Source organism: Dunckerocampus dactyliophorus, chromosome 10, assembly GCF_027744805.1.
Source record: "Dunckerocampus dactyliophorus isolate RoL2022-P2 chromosome 10, RoL_Ddac_1.1, whole genome shotgun sequence".
In the NCBI taxonomy this organism is placed as follows: Eukaryota; Metazoa; Chordata; class Actinopteri; order Syngnathiformes; family Syngnathidae; genus Dunckerocampus; species Dunckerocampus dactyliophorus.
In genome coordinates, this window is record NC_072828.1 from 8,879,439 (window position 1) to 8,896,841 (window position 17,403).

Here is a 17,403-nt window from a genome sequence, read left to right on the forward strand (position 1 = left end):
TTTCACCCTCAGCACCTTCAACCACTTTTAATTTGTACATGTGGCTCTGCTAGCCTTGTCTTGTGTTGGCATGCACACATTGTTGCTTTTCCACAGCTTTAGTAGGGCCGAGCGTGTGAAAAGGACTGTGGCTTCATGCACTAAACCATGATTTGATCATGGAAGCAAGCATGGCGGCCCTTTCCTATGCCAGCTGAAAAGAAAGAAAGCCTTCAAACAGAACGTACGAAAAGGGTCTTTAAAGCTGTGCAGAAGCAAAGTTGCCATCAGGTGGCGTCAGTGTGACTGGAAACACAAATAAAACAAAACAGGAAACATAAAGAAGTTTTTGGGCAACACAAATTAAAATAGTTTTTTGGAAAATAGTGCTGTGACAGTTATTTATTTCTATAAGCAAATCTCACAAAAACACATGAAAAAACATTAGATGCTAGTGGCACGGAAACAATGCTGAAGTCAGTTTGTCGACACACACTCAGGAGTCACATATTAAAAGTATTTTTTGGGAGCACAAAAACAAGAATACATCCTGTCTTTGTATGGAGCCAGCTTATACTAGGAAAGTATTGTTTATGGGCTGACGGTGTTGCACTGATGACGCAATTGGAGTTCACCACTTGGCTGCAACCAGCAGAGGCGCTGTTGAGCTGTCCAAAGAAGGTGACATCAATTTTTGAAATTGTTCTAATTTCAGCATAATTTACTGAATGTCCATCCCTAGTCATAACAGAATGTGAGTTTGATAAAATGAATGTCCAGCTTACTTCTGACTTGTCATCAGTATTCAGCCTTTCCATGCTACTGCTAGCACGTTGTTTTTTCAGTGAAACGAATGTAATAGCAGATGTACCAATAAAGTACTCCTGTGGTAAGAGGATACAGTTATCATGAAGATATTCATTAAGTCTACTTCACATTGGCACTCGTTTTTTGGAATCACTCCACTTCCATCCAGCAAATGCACACTTTTGACAGGCTGTTAAAAGACATATTTAGTAATGAATCAAAGCAGGATGTGGTCTCTGTTTAGTAGGAGGGGCTAAAGAGGCAGCACTATGCATCATAGCAGACACACATGACAAGAAAAAAAAATAAAGAAAAACATTCAAAGCATTAGGAACAATCAGCTTTGGTTTGGGGGACAAAAAGCCCTTTGAGGGAAACAATGACCATTTTGAATGGACAAGCAACATAATGTTATATTTATTTGGTGTATTATTATTACTATTATTCTAAGTGGCTTTGGTCTCTTACTGTGCTGTCTTTTACATGTCTTCATCCAAGTTGTCCCTTTTCTCTGTAGTGCATATGCAAAGAGCATCAGGTTTATCCTCCTGCCAGGAGTTTGGTTTAAAGTGGATGTATCGCGACCCACCACCACCGTCATCATCATCATAATTTCAACCACTCTGTGGCTTGGCCACCAGTCAAACGTAACGTTAAATATATTGTCCTTTTAGACACACACTTGTGTTTCACCGATCATTCTACATGCAATGTTTCAATCAATCATATTGGCTAAATAAGGCTGGATGACAAGCGTGCCAATGGCCAATCAGAGCAAAGGCTGATGCCATCGTTGAATATGAATTGAATTCGCTAGCAGCACTTGCAGCAGCATGCTTTGCTTGCTTGCTAGAGATGTGCGAGTCATGAACGAGTCAGTCACTCAACAACAATTTGAGTTTCACTGACTCACGGGTACCCGGACAAAGACCGGTGTTTCAATGACTCACGGGTGCTCACCGAGCCTCTGCTGAACTTCTTGCGCATGTGCAAGCTTCTGCGCATGCGCTCTGTGATGAGTGACTCATACCCGATTCTCTTCAGTGAGTGACTTATAAGTGACTCCAGTCAGTAAAAGGCAGAGGTGGGAGCCAGTCACTGTTTTGCAAGTCTCAAGTCTTTAATCTCAAGTCTCACGTAAAGACAGGTCAAGTCCTAAGTCACAGGCTTAAAATTTTCGTGTCCTTACAAGTCATAAGTTTAGTGTTCACTGTTTAGTGTCTACCAATAAAATGCCATTTTACAATGTAACAATCTAATAAATTTGACAAATATAATGAATGCATTTTGAATTGTTTTATTTTTTAAATAAGACCAGTGTGGCAAGACTTAGTCACAGAAAAAGAATGCTGACAAAGCATTCAGGATTTAATCAGTGCACAAAAATGTAATCCACACATTAGTTGTTTGTTCTTAAACTTGATTGGACATTAATAGATGCATTCAATGAGGCAGATTCAAAAAGAAATTATGTTATGTTATGTTATGTTGGGGGAAATTGGATAGCAACAAGCATTTTAGTTGAACACTTTAAAAAGGGACGCGTTTTACTCGACACAGTCCCTGAAAGTCTTTTCAAGTCATCAGACTAAAGTCCCGAGTCATTGATGTCAAAGTCCAAGTCCAGTTGCAAGTCTTTGATGATATTGTCAAGTCGCGTCCAAAGTCAGCAAAATTGTGACTCGAGCCTGACTCAAGGCCAAGTCACGTGACTTGAGTCCACACCTCTGGTAAAAGGAATCTAGTTGCCCTCACTATTGCTTTGCTTGCCAGTGCCCCCTGCTGTTTGAAGTATACATTACAAGCGCTCGTCTCAGACCCACTGTCTCTTCCAAGGACAATCCGCATGAAGGTCGAGGTTATTGTGGCTTTAACTTAGAGCATACGTTTTATCAAGTATCAATGATAGTGTTAGCCCACTTAGTGCCGTTCGTCTTCTGGAAGCTTACGGGCATGCGCCAAATCTTGCAGTACCACTGGAAACCATGGGGGCAGTGTTGAGGTTACTAAAAGTGGTGTTTGTGGTCATTTTCTCTAGTTGGTACTAGCAATGAATATAACTAACCAAGGACATGCCTTGAAGTGTTCAATGCTTCTTCTGATGTTGTTCTTCATAATAAGACTATTAATTACTATCCTCCATCGTCAACATGTTTACTTTTCTTCGTATTTGGATTAAATTTGGATTGGGGGTGACAACCTTTGTAAGAGTAGTGATGTTTACATTGTTTAAACGCACTCATCTATTTTCCCAAGTATAAATGAGCCTTAAGATGCTGCCAACTTAAAAGTGAGTACCTGCTAGGCTAGTTAGCATCAAGCAATCATGCATGCCGCTTTTTTTTTTCTCTTTTCTTGAAGCAGTACCATGAAAAGCCTCTTTACTTTTCCACAATCTACTCCTCTTCTTGTTGAACTAAAGGCAAGGCACATACTGTGGTTTAGGACATATCGTGCAAAATACAAGTCTTAACAACACAGCCACCATTTCTGAATTTTAAAAAAAGGCATTCTGCTTTTCTTAGCTCCGCCTCTTTCTAAATGATTTCTCCACCTGCCAGGTCAGACTCCAAGAAGAGGTCTCAAACAAAACATCCAAGACGCCAGAGAGCTCCTTGACATCTTCACTTTCCTTTGGCCGTCGCTTTAAATACTTTCATGCATGGTGTTGAAGAAGTGGGCGTGGCCTGCACAGGTGGAGTGTGTGTGTGTGTTGTCTTTGCGTTACAAAAATGAAAGTCTTTAAGAGCAACCTAACGCTTTCAGCCTGATGATGATTGTCAGTCCAAACCACAAACTTTCCCATCCTCTTAGGAGGAGCCAGAGAATTTTCCGCTCCTCGCTTTCTTCCAAAAAAAAAAAAAAAAAGTGCAGAGAAACTTTTGATGAAAAGATCTTCTCTCATTAGGAGTCATTAGGGGGGGGGAAAAGCGAGGCTTATTTGCATATATAATAAGCAGCACCTGCAGGGGGGCGGGGTTGAAGGTTTGACGTCCATCCTGGGGAAGCTCTGCCTCTCACACCGACCAAGCACAGGATCCATGTTGAGAGCCATTTAGAGTCAATGTGGCTCACTGCTGGTGCGGCCCATACTCGTATATAATCACTCTTTGTGTAGCATGTCACTGTGCAGACATCATTCGTTGTGTATTGTTTAACACAACTCATTCAATTGCCCAGATACCAAGACTGAAACAAAGACACACAACGTGACTAAATATGTCCACCTTGGCTCGCTACAGTCAATCATCAGTCTAACGTTCAAATGACACACAGTGCTTCACATTGGTAAAAGCTAGATAAGTACAATAAAGCATGATGGATACATTCAAACTCAAACCTCAACTAGGAAGATTGAAATCTGATTAAAAAATTCTTAGCACCCATGATTACCATGGCAGTATGACTACAGTGTGTGTGTGTGTTTGCTGGCTCAGCATTTTTGGCTGAGAAGTTTCTAGATCACTTTAACTGCAATGCAGCAAACTGCACACTGACCTACATCAACTAGATACCAGCACACACTGTATCTACACTCTACAGCTCTATAGGCAGGTCCATACTGCACACTCTATACTGTTCAGCTCTATGTGCACACTGTATGCCATCTATCTATGATAGTAGCATCTAGTAGAAAGGAGCAGCACCAACCTGGGCTTGGTAGAGTCCACCGGGGTCTCGAGGCGTGACCCCAACAAAGGAGGAGCGACTAGTGGGCGGCGTCCCTGGGGCAGAGTACGCTGTGAGATGACATCATCGGTGACATCATGGTTAGTTATTTTATACACGTGACAAACATAACAGCAACACGTGTGTAGATGTTGATCCAACATGACCAGTGTGTAATACCAACTACTGTGCTATCTATCTGTTGTACTGACTAGTTTCATGGTGATACTAACTACTAACTCAATGTTGTACTGACTACATTGTGGTACTAATTGTTGCACTGACTATACTGTAGTACTAGATAGTAACAATATGTTGTACTGCCTACACAGTGCTACTAACTACTAACATGTTGTACTCTCTACATAGTAGTACTAACCATTAAGTAAATGTTGTACTGACTAGACTGTAATACTAACTACTACCTAAATGTTGTGCCGACTACATTGTGCTACAAATTGTTGTACTGTCTACATAGTGGTACCAACTACCAACTAAATGTTGTGCTGGCTAGATTGTAATACTACTGACTACATGTTATACTGACTACATTGTAGAACTAACCCTTAACTAAATGTTGTACTTATTACTTATATTTACTTATTGTGGTACTAACTGCTAACTAAATATTGTTCTAACCACACAGTGCTACTAACTTCTACCTAAAGGTAGTAGTGACTACACTGTGGCACTAACTACTAACTCAATGTTGTATTACTGACTATTAACTCAATGTTGTACTGACTACATTTTTGTACTAACTAAATGTTGTACTGACTTCTTTGTGGTACTAACTACTACTTAAATGCTGTACTGACTACACTGTGGTACGAACTACCAACTACATGTTATACTGACTACATATTAGTACTATTAACTAAATGTTGTACTGACTAGAGTGTAATACCAACTGCTACCTAAATGTTGTACTGACTACATTTTAGTACTATTAACTAATGCTGTACCAACTATACAGTGGTGTTAACTACTAACTAAATGTTGTACTGACTAGTCTGTAGTACTAACTAAATGTTGTACTGACCACATAGTGGTACTGACTACAAGTTAAGCTGAGGTGCATGTACATTTTGCACAGCACAATGTGCATCACAAGGTGGACTGTACCACCTACTGGGCGAGGTGGGGGAGTTTGTGCCGCCTTCGGAGGAGGTGCTGGGGGTCTTGGAGTCTGCAGACAGGGTCCTGGGCAGGGGTGAGGGGGCCGGGCCCAGGGATGGCGCCAACATATGAGAGGAGATGTAGTGGCTGGACACTTTCATCTGGCTTCCGCCATTCAGCTGCAATGGATCCAAAACAAAAAAAGATTGGATGTTTAAGAGTTTCCAGTGAAGAAATGACCAAAAGTGTGACCTGGACACTCACCGAGGCGGCGCTCTGATTGGCAGGGTCACAGGCCAGCGACACCAGGTCTTTGAGGGGATCCTGACCCAAGTGAGGAGGATATCTGATGGCTCCATGGGGAAAGTAGGAGGAGGACGGGAAATGAAGCGATGGTGAGGGGTGAGGACGTGACAGACCTGGACCACCAAGACGATGAGAACTTTTGTGACAAGACATCATCTTAGTGACATCAGCAGCACAACTGTAAAGTACTGACCACTATGCACGGCAATGACGGGACGATGGTGTTGAGTGAAGGAGCCCAGTCTAGGAGAGTCGTCTTGGGCTGAAGGACTGTCCAGCTCTGCCTTCTTCACCGGAGGAGACACACCTGACACACAGACACACACACTGATGGAGGCCAGCAACACACACACACACACATATATATATCTTCATTGTATTGATGTGTTACCTCCTTCCATGTCGTCAGTCCAGTTTCTGGAGCTGCTGGCAGGAGACGAGGGTGAGTGGTAATATTCACCTCCTGGGCTGGCCACGTCATCCTCCATGGAGCCAGACTTATGGCGCTTACTCCTGCACAAACAATGGAACGTTACTGATCAAATCAGGTTCAGTTGAAATTGATGTCATATCATTTAGTCAGATCCATTTTTTGTTAAGTTTGAATGCGATTGTGTGTGTGGTTACCCGCTAGATGAGGTGCTGGCCAGCGTACGGCGCATGCTGACAGGTGTGGGGACCGACTGGTTGAGGTCATAGGCCAGGTGGCCTTGCAGCTCACCCATGGAGAAACTTGGCCCGACTCCTGAGACAACAGGAGCTTCACATGTGGAAAACACACACACACAAACAAGTGCAAGGTGATGACCTCCACACATACATACTGTACATGTATAGTTAATATCTGCCATGTTGTCTTAACGCCGTTCCTTCCACTCTAACGTGTTTCTGATCAGATGATCAACCTTCTCTCCTGCTGCCTTCAAGTGCATCCTGTCAGTATGGGCGGGCTAAAACTTACTTCTGGACACCTGAACGAGCTCTGTAACGCTGAAAACTCCCGAGGTCACAAAGGTGTCCTGGAACTCTGGACCATCTGCAGCAGTGTCGAGAACAACATGAGATGAAGTCCATCACAGAATGAAGCTGTTTCATGCTACATTACCCATGGTGGCGGTACGACTGTCCTCCTGATCAGAAGATACTCCGGTTGGACCAGGACTGCTGCTCTTCTCCACCTCTGCACCACACAAAGATCATGTTTGTTGACTTTGTAAATACAGTAATTATTCATTTATTTATAATAGTTATTTCATAAACGTTATTGGTGAACTAAGACTTCTGCATGGTACTCCAGGTTTTCTTATTTTTCCAAATAGAGAACTCGCCTCTCTCATGCACGTAGTAGGCCAGGTAGAGGTCCAGCTCCTTGACGGAGACCGAGATATGTCTTGGCTGCACACAAAGGATCGGGTTGGAGCACTGGACACCCTTCACCAGACGCTCTCCATCTGTGCTTTCCAAAGGGATTCCTTTAAACAGGATCACCATCACCAAGTCCAGCCTCCACACCTGCAAGAAGACAACACAGATGTCAGCTCTGAGGGACACCATTGTGGTTGCTGCTCCACCTATTGTCCACCTTATCCGCTTGTCTGAGGCAGTCGATGCGTCTCATTTTGCCTTTTTGGTCCGGGTTAGACAGCACACAGCATGCAGCTTTCTTGCCGGTGATGGACAGGACGAAATCTTCTCTGCATTCAGGTCTGATGTCCTTCCTCAGCTTGGCCAGGAGACGACTGGCCCACTTCTGTTTCACCTGGAAGAGCAACATAGTGGTTCCTCTGCACTGACCTCACACACAAACACATGTACTACAACTGTCAGAGAGCAGACACTCACAGTTTCTATTCTTTATGTGGCTTCGCAACAGGTAACAACGTTACAGATAACTTTTGACCTTAAAATGTCTGAAATCTTCAACAAAATGCATCAAATAACTGTCACATATTAACATACAGCTACTACTTATTGTCAAAATACCGCTCACTAAGGTTGGACGGATCAATCCAAATATCCATAAAATCGATACCAAAGGTAGAATCCGTATCAAATCAATACTAGTGTGATATTTTTTTTCCAGCTCTTACTAGGTATGTTTATTTTCATAAATATGTGTGTTTTTATTGTGTTGTTCATATAGTTACATTGTTGATATTGTCATATGTTATATTGTTATGTTCTTTACAAACTCAGGGAATAACTTATTGGACACAGGAGGGTTTTAGGGACAAAATTCCGAGGTATTTGAGGGTCAATATGAGTTTTTCCTTTTGTTTAGTAATTTTGCTCTACATACTTTATTTTGCACAAACATTTCCATGTAATAAAAAAGGGAACAATTGGATGAACTTGTGGATATTGTTACATGGTCTGATGTTGTTGTATTTATATATTGATAAATAATAAGTTTGTTGATATAAACATACTATTTTTTTGTTCGCCCAGAATCTTTGTCCTATATTTTGTTGTGATTATAATCATCCATACATTTTCTATGGCGCTTGTCCTCAGTAGCGTCGCAGGGATATGCTGGAGCCTATCCGAGCTGACTTTTGGCAAGAGGCAGGATACAACACCTTGGACTGGTCGCCAGCCACTTGCAGGGCACATATAGACAAGCAACCATTCACACTCACAATCATACCTATGGGCAATTTAGTCTCCAATTAACCTAACATGCATATTTTTGGAATGTGGGAGGAAACCGGAGTTGAACATGCACACTCCACACAGAGATGTCTAAACGTAGATTTGAACCCTAATCTTCCCTATCTTCTGACTGCGTGGTAAACATGCTAACCACTACATTATAATCATGATGAGGTTTGTTTTGCCAAAATGTCGTTTGAAGCAACAACTCGGACCTCCTGTGCTACTTGAGGAAGCTGTAAATGTTAGTGCCTTAGGTAAACTGCGGCCTTGGCTCTGTGCCAAAACTACTGCTACTTACAGAACAAACAAAATGTCCTCAATATAAACTTAGTGAGTACAATTCATCAAGTTCAACACATTTTCAATGAAACTGGGTTTGCATTTTTCAAACGTATGTTTATTTTACAGTTTTTTATTTCAGTATTTTACTTCAGTCGCTTTAAATTACGATCCATAGGTGTCTACTACAGTGCCTGACCAGAATGACAACAAAACGAGCAATGTTCAACATTAGCCTCCTGCTAGTTAACTGAGCAATGCGGTCAGGCCGCCCTCTGCTGGACAAACTACATAATGATAAACGCCAGCTTTGTACATTTAACAAATTTAGCATGTCAATATAAACTTTACAAACTTTACAAAAATGTAATGACACATGGAGAAAGAGTAGGATTAAATACTGCTTCCTACTGCTTTTCTGAGACGTGAATTGTGTGTAAGTGTACACACGATGTACACGTCAATGTATCTTGGTTATGCATGTTTGAAACTATTCATCAATATACCATTACCATAATAATGTTCCATTTCACAATACGTTTATTATTGTGGTTGCACAACTACTTTACCATTCTGACAACTGTTTGGAATATTTTGGTTACCTTATTTAACCACATGAAAACCGTGTAAATGCACATATTGGATCACATTGGATTGTGCCAATATATACTGTACCTAATGAAGAGACTTTTTTTTGTAAATTCCACATACCTCTGACTTCTCCCCGAGGAGTTCTTCTTTGACTGCCCTCTCTTCTTCTTTGGTCATCCTCTTCTCGTGCTTCTTGAAGTACTTCCTCTTCCTGGCCTGGAGGTTGAACCACGTGTAGGCGAAGGCGCGGACCTGTGGCAGCAGAGCCTCGATGAACGGATGGAACTCATCCTGCGAGACACACACATGTACGTGATCAGCATCCGTCACAGTGTCAAGGTTCAAACTCTCACAAAATACAGTATAACGTTTAATTTTCATTAAAATATAAATATAATCATATGCCTAACACTTCATGACGCATGGCATCCGCACACCTGTGTGCGGCTTTGACTTTTTCTTTGGCTCTTTCTGACAGTGGGAGCTGTCACATTATAAGCAAGTGTCCGAGCACTTTTGTCCAGCTTTAGCAAGTGTGTCAGTACCGTGGTTGATTAATTTTACATAGTGGTTGACATGTTTTGTTAACAAAAACAAAAATGCTTATTGCACCTTCTGCAATCATCACTAAAGTTAATGTTTTACCGTTTTTAATGGATCAATATTAGACTTGCTAACTGCATTTTACGCTTGTATGACAGTTATCGTAGCGTATATTTCATCTAGGAAATTGTGTTTTGAAGGTCGACAGCGCCTTGGAGATGCATCATTGTATGTTTGACATTAAACTCTGGAGATACACGCCTTTCCTTGGTCAAAGTGAGACGCAACACATACCCGACTATTTGAACAGCTTCTTTGTGAGTTGAAAATGTGACGTATTAAGTCATGTGACTTTCGGCCACACGAGTAGTGTGGAAAATGCGCACACCTACAACAACACGCAACTTACATGTACTGTACATAGTCGCTGTTTTCACACATAACATTTTGGGCATTTAGACAATATCAGTAGTTGTTTTTCAGGCTATAAAAATACGTGTTTTCTCGTAGACTTTGGCTAAAAGTTTACAAGAGGGTCAGTAGCGTCAGTCACTTGGTACAAGTACATAGTATAAATACTTCGCAAAGTAAACGCAATTATATCAATTTGGTTCCTCAAATTGCACCGTCAATCACAGAACTAGGACTCTGACGTCACTTCCGAGTGTCCAAAGAAACCACCAGCCTGCAGCGTTGCATCGAACAAGGAGCACTTTTTTTTACCTGACACAAAGCAAGAGGAGACATCATCATGTTGTCGGAAGCAGCTTTAGCGCGTCATCACCTCCTCGCCCGCGGGCACTTCCGCCCCGAGTCCTCGGATGACTCCGCGTCTCCACGCCATATTTGGGGACGCGCCGGGAAAGGTCGGGAATGGCGGGAAAGGGGTGAGGGAAAAGTTAGGAATGGCGGGGAGGATCGTGGCACGTCCACGCAGGAAGGAGGCGAGTAGGAATATAAAAAAAGACAGAAGAGGGATGACGTAGATGGAGCCCATCCCAAAGAAGTCACTTAAAGCTGCAGATTCACGTGCTGAATTCGTAAACCTCTACAATACTTTTCAGTGAGTCCAAAGACAAGAAAATGGTTTCACTTTAATTTCTTTTTCCTGTCAAAACTTGTGTTTTCAACAACCACCAGAATGCAGTGCACCTCTCCTGTGTGAAAACTAGCCAGTCGTAACAACCACTCCCATGTTGCTTACAGTGGAACTTCTACATGCACTTGAACGTTCCTAGTCGAATGTGATTCCAAAAAATAAGCCTTTAAAGGTAATCAAAACCATCTTGAACTACAAAATGGTAAAGAACATGTCATTTGCTATAGATAATATTTTGGAAAGCACGACGATTGAAATCTGTAAAGAAAAAAGCAACAACGTATTAATAAGTGGTTTAGAACTCAAAAGTGAAGTATTGAAATGTTTGAGGATTGGATTAAAACAACCTTCATAGATATCAGTCAAAAAATAATCTTCGTATGTGGAGACGTTAATATTGATCTTCTGAATCATCACAATAACAAGGTAATAGATTACTTCATAGACACAATGTAAAGTTTTGAGTCTATATCCTAAAATCACTAGACCACCAGGCCACCTTAATTGATAACATATTCACCAATGACTTTGATAACAGCACAACTAGTGGTCTAATAATCAACAACATCAGTGACTATCTTCCAGTCTTTACAATTTATAATGAATACTACAAAAAGAAAGATGGACCACAAAAAGACTTTCCAAAGACTACGTACAGAGGACAGCGTGAACGCTTTTAAGAAAGATCTAGAAGAACAAAGATGGGAGAGTGTGTACAGTGGAAATGATGTGGATGAGGCATACAAACACTTTCCAAACACTTATATGAAGCTCTATGATAAGAACTCTCCCTTAAGAGAAATGTCCAATAAGCAAAGGAACAATAATCAGCCATGGATGGCAAAAGGACTAAAAAGAAGAAGAAGATAGACATTTTTAGGAAATTTATCATTCAACCAACTAAAGAAGCAGAAAAAAACATTTCAGACATAAATATAAGCTGACTACAATCTTGAGAGCGTGTAAGAAAGAATATTGTAGTCAATTATTACACAAAAACAATAACAACATTAGAGCAACTTGGAGCAATCTTAACAGTATTATAAGGAATGGTACTAAAAAAGCAGACTACCCTCATTGTTTTATGGTTGGAAACACCAATAATGATGATATGAATGTAGTTCTAAAGTTTAATAATTACTTTGTACATATTGGACGAAAACTGGAAGAAGGGATTCCAAAATTCTGGACAGTGGAGGAATGGAATGAAATTATAGACAAGAATCCTAATTCGATGTTCCTCACTGATGTGACAAAAAGGAAATCACTGATATTGTCAATAAATGTAAAACAAAAACATCAACTGATTGTAATGGAATCGAAATGGAAACGTTAAAAAGGGTTATCAACAAGATCGTAGAACCGCTGACGTACATCAGTAATTCATCATTCCAGACTGGTATATATCCAGACAACATGAAAACAGCTAAAGTAGTTAAAATTTTCCAACAGTTTCCTTATTACCACAATTCTCTAAAATGATGGAGAAGCTCTTCAATAACAGGTTGGACAAATGTATCAATAACAATGAAGTACTTGCGGACAGCCAATACGGATACAGAGCAAACATTTCAACCTCCACTGATCGAAATTACAGAGGAAATTACCAATGCTATACATGTCTGTATTGATTATTATTTATTATAATAGTGATTATTATTTATTATGATTGTGGAAAAATCTTGACAATTATATTACCATATTGTTACATGACCCTATAATTCTCCTATGTATAAACTGGTAAAGACCACAAATGAAATACAGGAAGTGAATAAATGTATTGCAATTGATGTGAAACGAATGGGCGGGTGGGTTGGATTAAATACTGTAAGCTTTGCTTCTTCCTACTCCTTTTGGACATGTAAAAATGCTAATTGTACTATGTCACGTACTGTATTTCATTATAACTTTGTATACATGTTCACATAGATTAAACCATTACCGTCTTGATGCATGACGTCAAGCCAGATGTTAGCACAGTTAAGCAACTATAAAAAGTTTGTTCTTTAGTGACACTTCTTCCAAAAGGATAACGCGTCAATGAGGAGTGTTGAGAGAAGATTATAAACAGGAAGTTGCGTCACATTCAATGCAGTAAGACTCCACCATCCACATACGTGTCCTCACTTGTTAGTTAAGTGCTCTTTATACTGTTACCACTGAGTCACTTCTTTTTACACTTAAAAATATTAACTTAGTAACACTTAGTAACGCTTTTAGGATGGCCATCAATTTGACTCTGGAACAGATTGTTTCTATTTTCAATATGGCGGAAAAACATTTCCAAAGACAAAGTTGCTCCAGTTTAGTGCTAATTTGTGAAGGATGCCAAAACAACTGAGCCATGCCAAGTGGTTAGGGTACCTAAAGGGCGGCAGTGCATGCTATCAGCATCTGATCAACAGAACATTCATTTGGTGACAAAATTACTAATGACTAATCACTATCAAAATGACATGCCATGATTTGTCTCCAGAAGCCTTTCTAGAACATTGTTGCAGGTATGAGACAGGTCCAGTGAATCCTTCAAATGTTTAATTTTATTTTGAACCTGCCTGCAGAACCTGAGGAGCAATAGAGACACTCAGGACTCTTTCAATGTGGACCTTCAGGAGCAATGTGCGCTTTTAGCATAGGTGCACATGTGAAAACAAGTTGTGATCTTGAATGCAGCTTGTAGTACAAACTGTCCATGTAGGTAGTAGTGGTGCTATTATGTATTTATCCTGCACAGCAGATATTGTGTTGCAAGTGAAGTGCCCATGTGAAGGTTCAAATAAACAATTTTAGTTCATTCAGCTCTTGGTCTTAACTAACATCACTAAACAGAGGTTATCTGGGTCTTTGTGTGCTACTTCTTACTAATGCGGCAACCGCACATAATGATGGCGGCTCTTTGTCCAGCTGTGCGCCGGGACAAGAGGCCCTCTGTCGGCCACAGACTCTCCCTCAGCCCGCTCAGACCAAGTGCGGCCATTTTCTGCTGAGTAACAAGCAGACACTTTGAGCCTGGAGGAACTTCAACTTGGCCTCCCTTGATCCGCACATGCTCCAAAAGTCAACATGAAGCCTTCAAGTGGCGATTGCCTCGCTTCTACGCGAATCTACGGTGAGATCGAGTCCCGGGAGCACCAATAGGTCCAGTTCCGCACTGAGGCGTCCCTACTCCAAACTCCCTTAGAAAAGCTAACACATCTCACTTGACCGATATTTCTGGGGAAACTGTGGAGCGCCTCGCTTTGACCACCTAATGTTCCCCCTTTAGGTCGTGGTTCGCCAAATTCTGCGCCAACATGACGAACAGTGAAAGGCTGAAAGCAAGAAAATAGCAAGTTTTACATTCGTTTCAAACGCCAACTTCCGCCTCTGAGGACCGTGTGACCAGAGCCATTCGCCGGCGACTCCGCTCTTAAAGTGAATGTTTTAAATTGCTCAGAGTTGTGTATCGCTTGCTGTTTTTAACCCGAATTGTAGTTTAGACCCCAAATGTGTCAAATATGTTAGCGGCCATGTTCTTTAAGACGCGTGGATCCACCGATGTGCAGATGTTCTTTAATGTGCTATATTTTCAATGAAGTTTGGCGAGGGGGTGGCAAACGTCACACGTCACACCGAGGCAGTTAAGCAACTAAACATGGGACATTTGAGACAAGAGGGGAAAGACAGCTGTTGTGATCGCCTTCTGCCCGAGTGCTGTTGCTAATATTTCTCATAACTCGTCTTGTTTGCCTTTTTGGGTCACCAGGAAGGGGCGTTTCGGGACTCAAACAGCTTTTTTTTGTCCTACCATGTCCGAACTGAGCCGCCAGTCGAGGAAGTTGAAGCGGTTGTCAACGCCGGCCCATCTCCAGCTGCCCTCCCGTTTCATTCCATAATCACTGGCGTGGTTGTGTCCGGGCCAGTGGGGGGGTAAGTCAATCCACAGCGCTCCCCGACCAGAACCGTCCCGCGTCAAGCCCCGTCCAGCACCCCCTTCCCCTCCCCCTCCTGGCAGGCTGCGGCAGAGCAGAATGGACGTTCACCTTTTATTTACCTACCGCAAGGAAGTCTCTCTTCTTCTTTCCCTACCCTGACTGCAACAAACTACACAGTAATTACATACAAATATTGACATGCATGACAGTGAAGTCCGGTGCTCAGCATCATTTGTTTTCTGCTGTCATCCTGTCAAGGGTGATCAGGAGTCCATCCAGCTGATTGTGGGTGAGAGGCCACCCTGGTCTGGTTGCAAGTCAATCACAGGGCACACACATAGACCGCCATTCCTGCACCGCTTCAATGTAAGCCTGGATACTTTCAAAAACAAACATTTTCCTCACTTCAAAAAATCTCCATCCACACCACTGGAGTTTTAAAAAAGTCCTGTCGACATGAAAGCTCATTCACTGGAGTTTTGGCCAATCAGAAGCCTAAAAAAGCAACCACATCTGTCTTGGTCGTGCGTTACAACAGCTCATTTGTGATATATTAGCACAATGACATGAATGTTTATCTTCTAAAATCAGCACTCACTTACATGGAGCCCAGGAGACATCATGAATGTTTTTTTAAATGAAACCAGCAGCCATAAGTCAATCCCTTGTAATTAGTCGTGTTCTGTGGTTAAATAAGGTTTAACTACATGAGATAATGTCACACATTTCTTATGACACAAGCCAAAAAGCTTTACCGGTGTAGGATAATATTATTTTATTAACTTGTTAGCTGAGTGAGTAAATATTTATTACAAGTAGATTGTAGAAATATTGCTTTAGTAATTTGTTAACTGAATAGATGAACATTTATTTAAGTAGGATATAGAAACACATAAAGACAAAGTGCATTCATATAATCAGCAGTCAGATAGGATGTACTATGCTGGGAGGGCATGTGCTATTTTGTACAGAAGAAGGTGCTGATGAGAGTACTACCACGTCAGCTAAGATGCAATTCTTAGCTGTTGTCATCACACACATATCACCAAAGAATGCAAGCTATTTTGGGATACCCTAGCGCCGATGTTCTGAGGAAAACAATTGCAAAAAGGCAGAGGGGACCAGCGAGTAAGGCCGACTCTCTCTCCTTCTGGTCAGGAAGCCGCAGGAGGACATGAGGAGAGACAGTTAGCCCGGATATCAAAAGAATTTGAAATTATTCTGTCTGAATTATTTTCAATACATTTGTAAATCTTCAATTGGAGTGTGAATCTTCTTCCCTTCTCATGATTGGAGATCAACAAATAGGTAAGGAGAGGTGAAATTTGTTTAATTAATTTTAAAAAGTGGTCCTTGTGGCCTTATTAGGGTGCGGAGAATTTAATCTCCAACACCTGTTTTTGCAAACCTTACATTTGTGTGTTGACGAGAGGTAGTAGTGCGGCCCGGGGGCCATATCAAATTCAACTTGGCCTGCATTAGTACATTACCCAGAAAACAAAGAAAAACAGCCTAAATACCCACAAAAATGACACCTGCAAACCAAAATTGCCAACTATACACTGCAAATTATTTGCCACTTGCCAAGATTTAAAATCATATTTCAAGACATGTTAGATAATTTCCCTTCATTTTAGAGTGAGGAATTACATTTTGTCTAGTTTAGTTCAGAAATGTTAAAATTGAGCAAATAACTCTCAAAATAAGTTATTTTGGTTTTCCCGACAAATAAAATCTTGTTTAAAGATTCCACAACATACACAGGATACTTAATTTAAGAACGGCTGAACAACAATGTTTTAACATACAGTTTATTAAACTGAAAGGTAATGGCATACTGGAAACAATTTTTGATGACCAATACAGATGAATGACTAAATTACAGATTTTGTAGAGCAACTTGGTGTACTGGTTAAAGAAAATAAATATTGATGTTATCAAATTAGCACTTCTGGTTGTGATTTTTAATAGCATGAGTTAAGATATACACACATGGTCAAAATCTTAAGACCAGTTGAAAAATTGCTAGAATTTGCATTTTGCACATTTGGATCTTAATGAGGTTTTAAGCAGAGCTACAATATGCAAAAACAAGAAGGGGGAGTGAGACAAAAAGCACTGTGAAAAAGTAATTTATTGAAAACAACAATTAAACTGAAATAGGCTGTTTATCAGCTGATCAAAAGTTTAAGACCACAGGCTATAAAAGCCAAAATCTGCTCAAAATGTTCATTTTCTGTCAGGCATTCACACTGTCATGCCCTCCTGATGGCTAAAGCTAAGAAGCTTTCTCTTTTTGAACGTGGTCGGATTGTTGAGCTGCATAAGCAAGGCAGCGTGCCGTTGCTGCTGAGGTTGGGTGCAGTAAATCAGTCACTCTAATTTTTTTTAAAGATCCTGAGCATTATGGAACAAAACAGTCACAAAAGTAGACCCAAAAAA

At 41.0% G+C, this 17,403-nt stretch overlaps 1 protein-coding gene across 2 annotated transcripts; it reads right to left on the reverse strand.

Annotated features, from left to right (window-relative positions):
* Positions 1–366: 366 nt before the first annotated feature.
* Positions 367–15,234, reverse strand: nfic (nuclear factor I/C). Of its 2 annotated transcripts, none has more exons than XM_054790133.1 (13): positions 15,085–15,234; positions 9,526–9,696; positions 7,463–7,639; positions 7,209–7,392; positions 6,986–7,060; positions 6,842–6,916; positions 6,508–6,640; positions 6,272–6,393; positions 6,074–6,187; positions 5,839–5,993; positions 5,588–5,753; positions 4,438–4,526; positions 367–3,975 (listed from the first exon to the last, which is right to left on the reverse strand). In XM_054790133.1, exons 2-13 carry the CDS (start codon positions 9,580–9,582, stop codon positions 3,955–3,957), a joined length of 1,368 nt encoding a protein of 455 aa, XP_054646108.1. In that variant the 5' UTR covers positions 9,583–9,696; positions 15,085–15,234; the 3' UTR covers positions 367–3,954. The 2 variants fall into 2 exon arrangements, with proteins under 2 accessions (XP_054646108.1, XP_054646107.1); XM_054790132.1 differs by lacking the exon at positions 15,085–15,234 and adding an exon at positions 14,835–15,030.
* Positions 15,235–17,403: the final 2,169 nt, after the last annotated feature.

Coding starts and splice junctions, on each gene's coding strand:
- nfic (XM_054790132.1), bottom strand. CDS start 14,915: ATGAAACGGGAGGGCAGCTGGAGATGGGCCGGCGTTGACAACCGCTTC. Junction 6,641..6,841: donor GCTCGTTCAGGTGTCCAGAA/GTAAGTTTTAGC, acceptor CCACATGTGAAG/CTCCTGTTGTCTCAGGAGTC. Junction 6,394..6,507: donor GCCAGCACCTCATCTAGCGG/GTAACCACACAC, acceptor TTGTTTGTGCAG/GAGTAAGCGCCATAAGTCTG.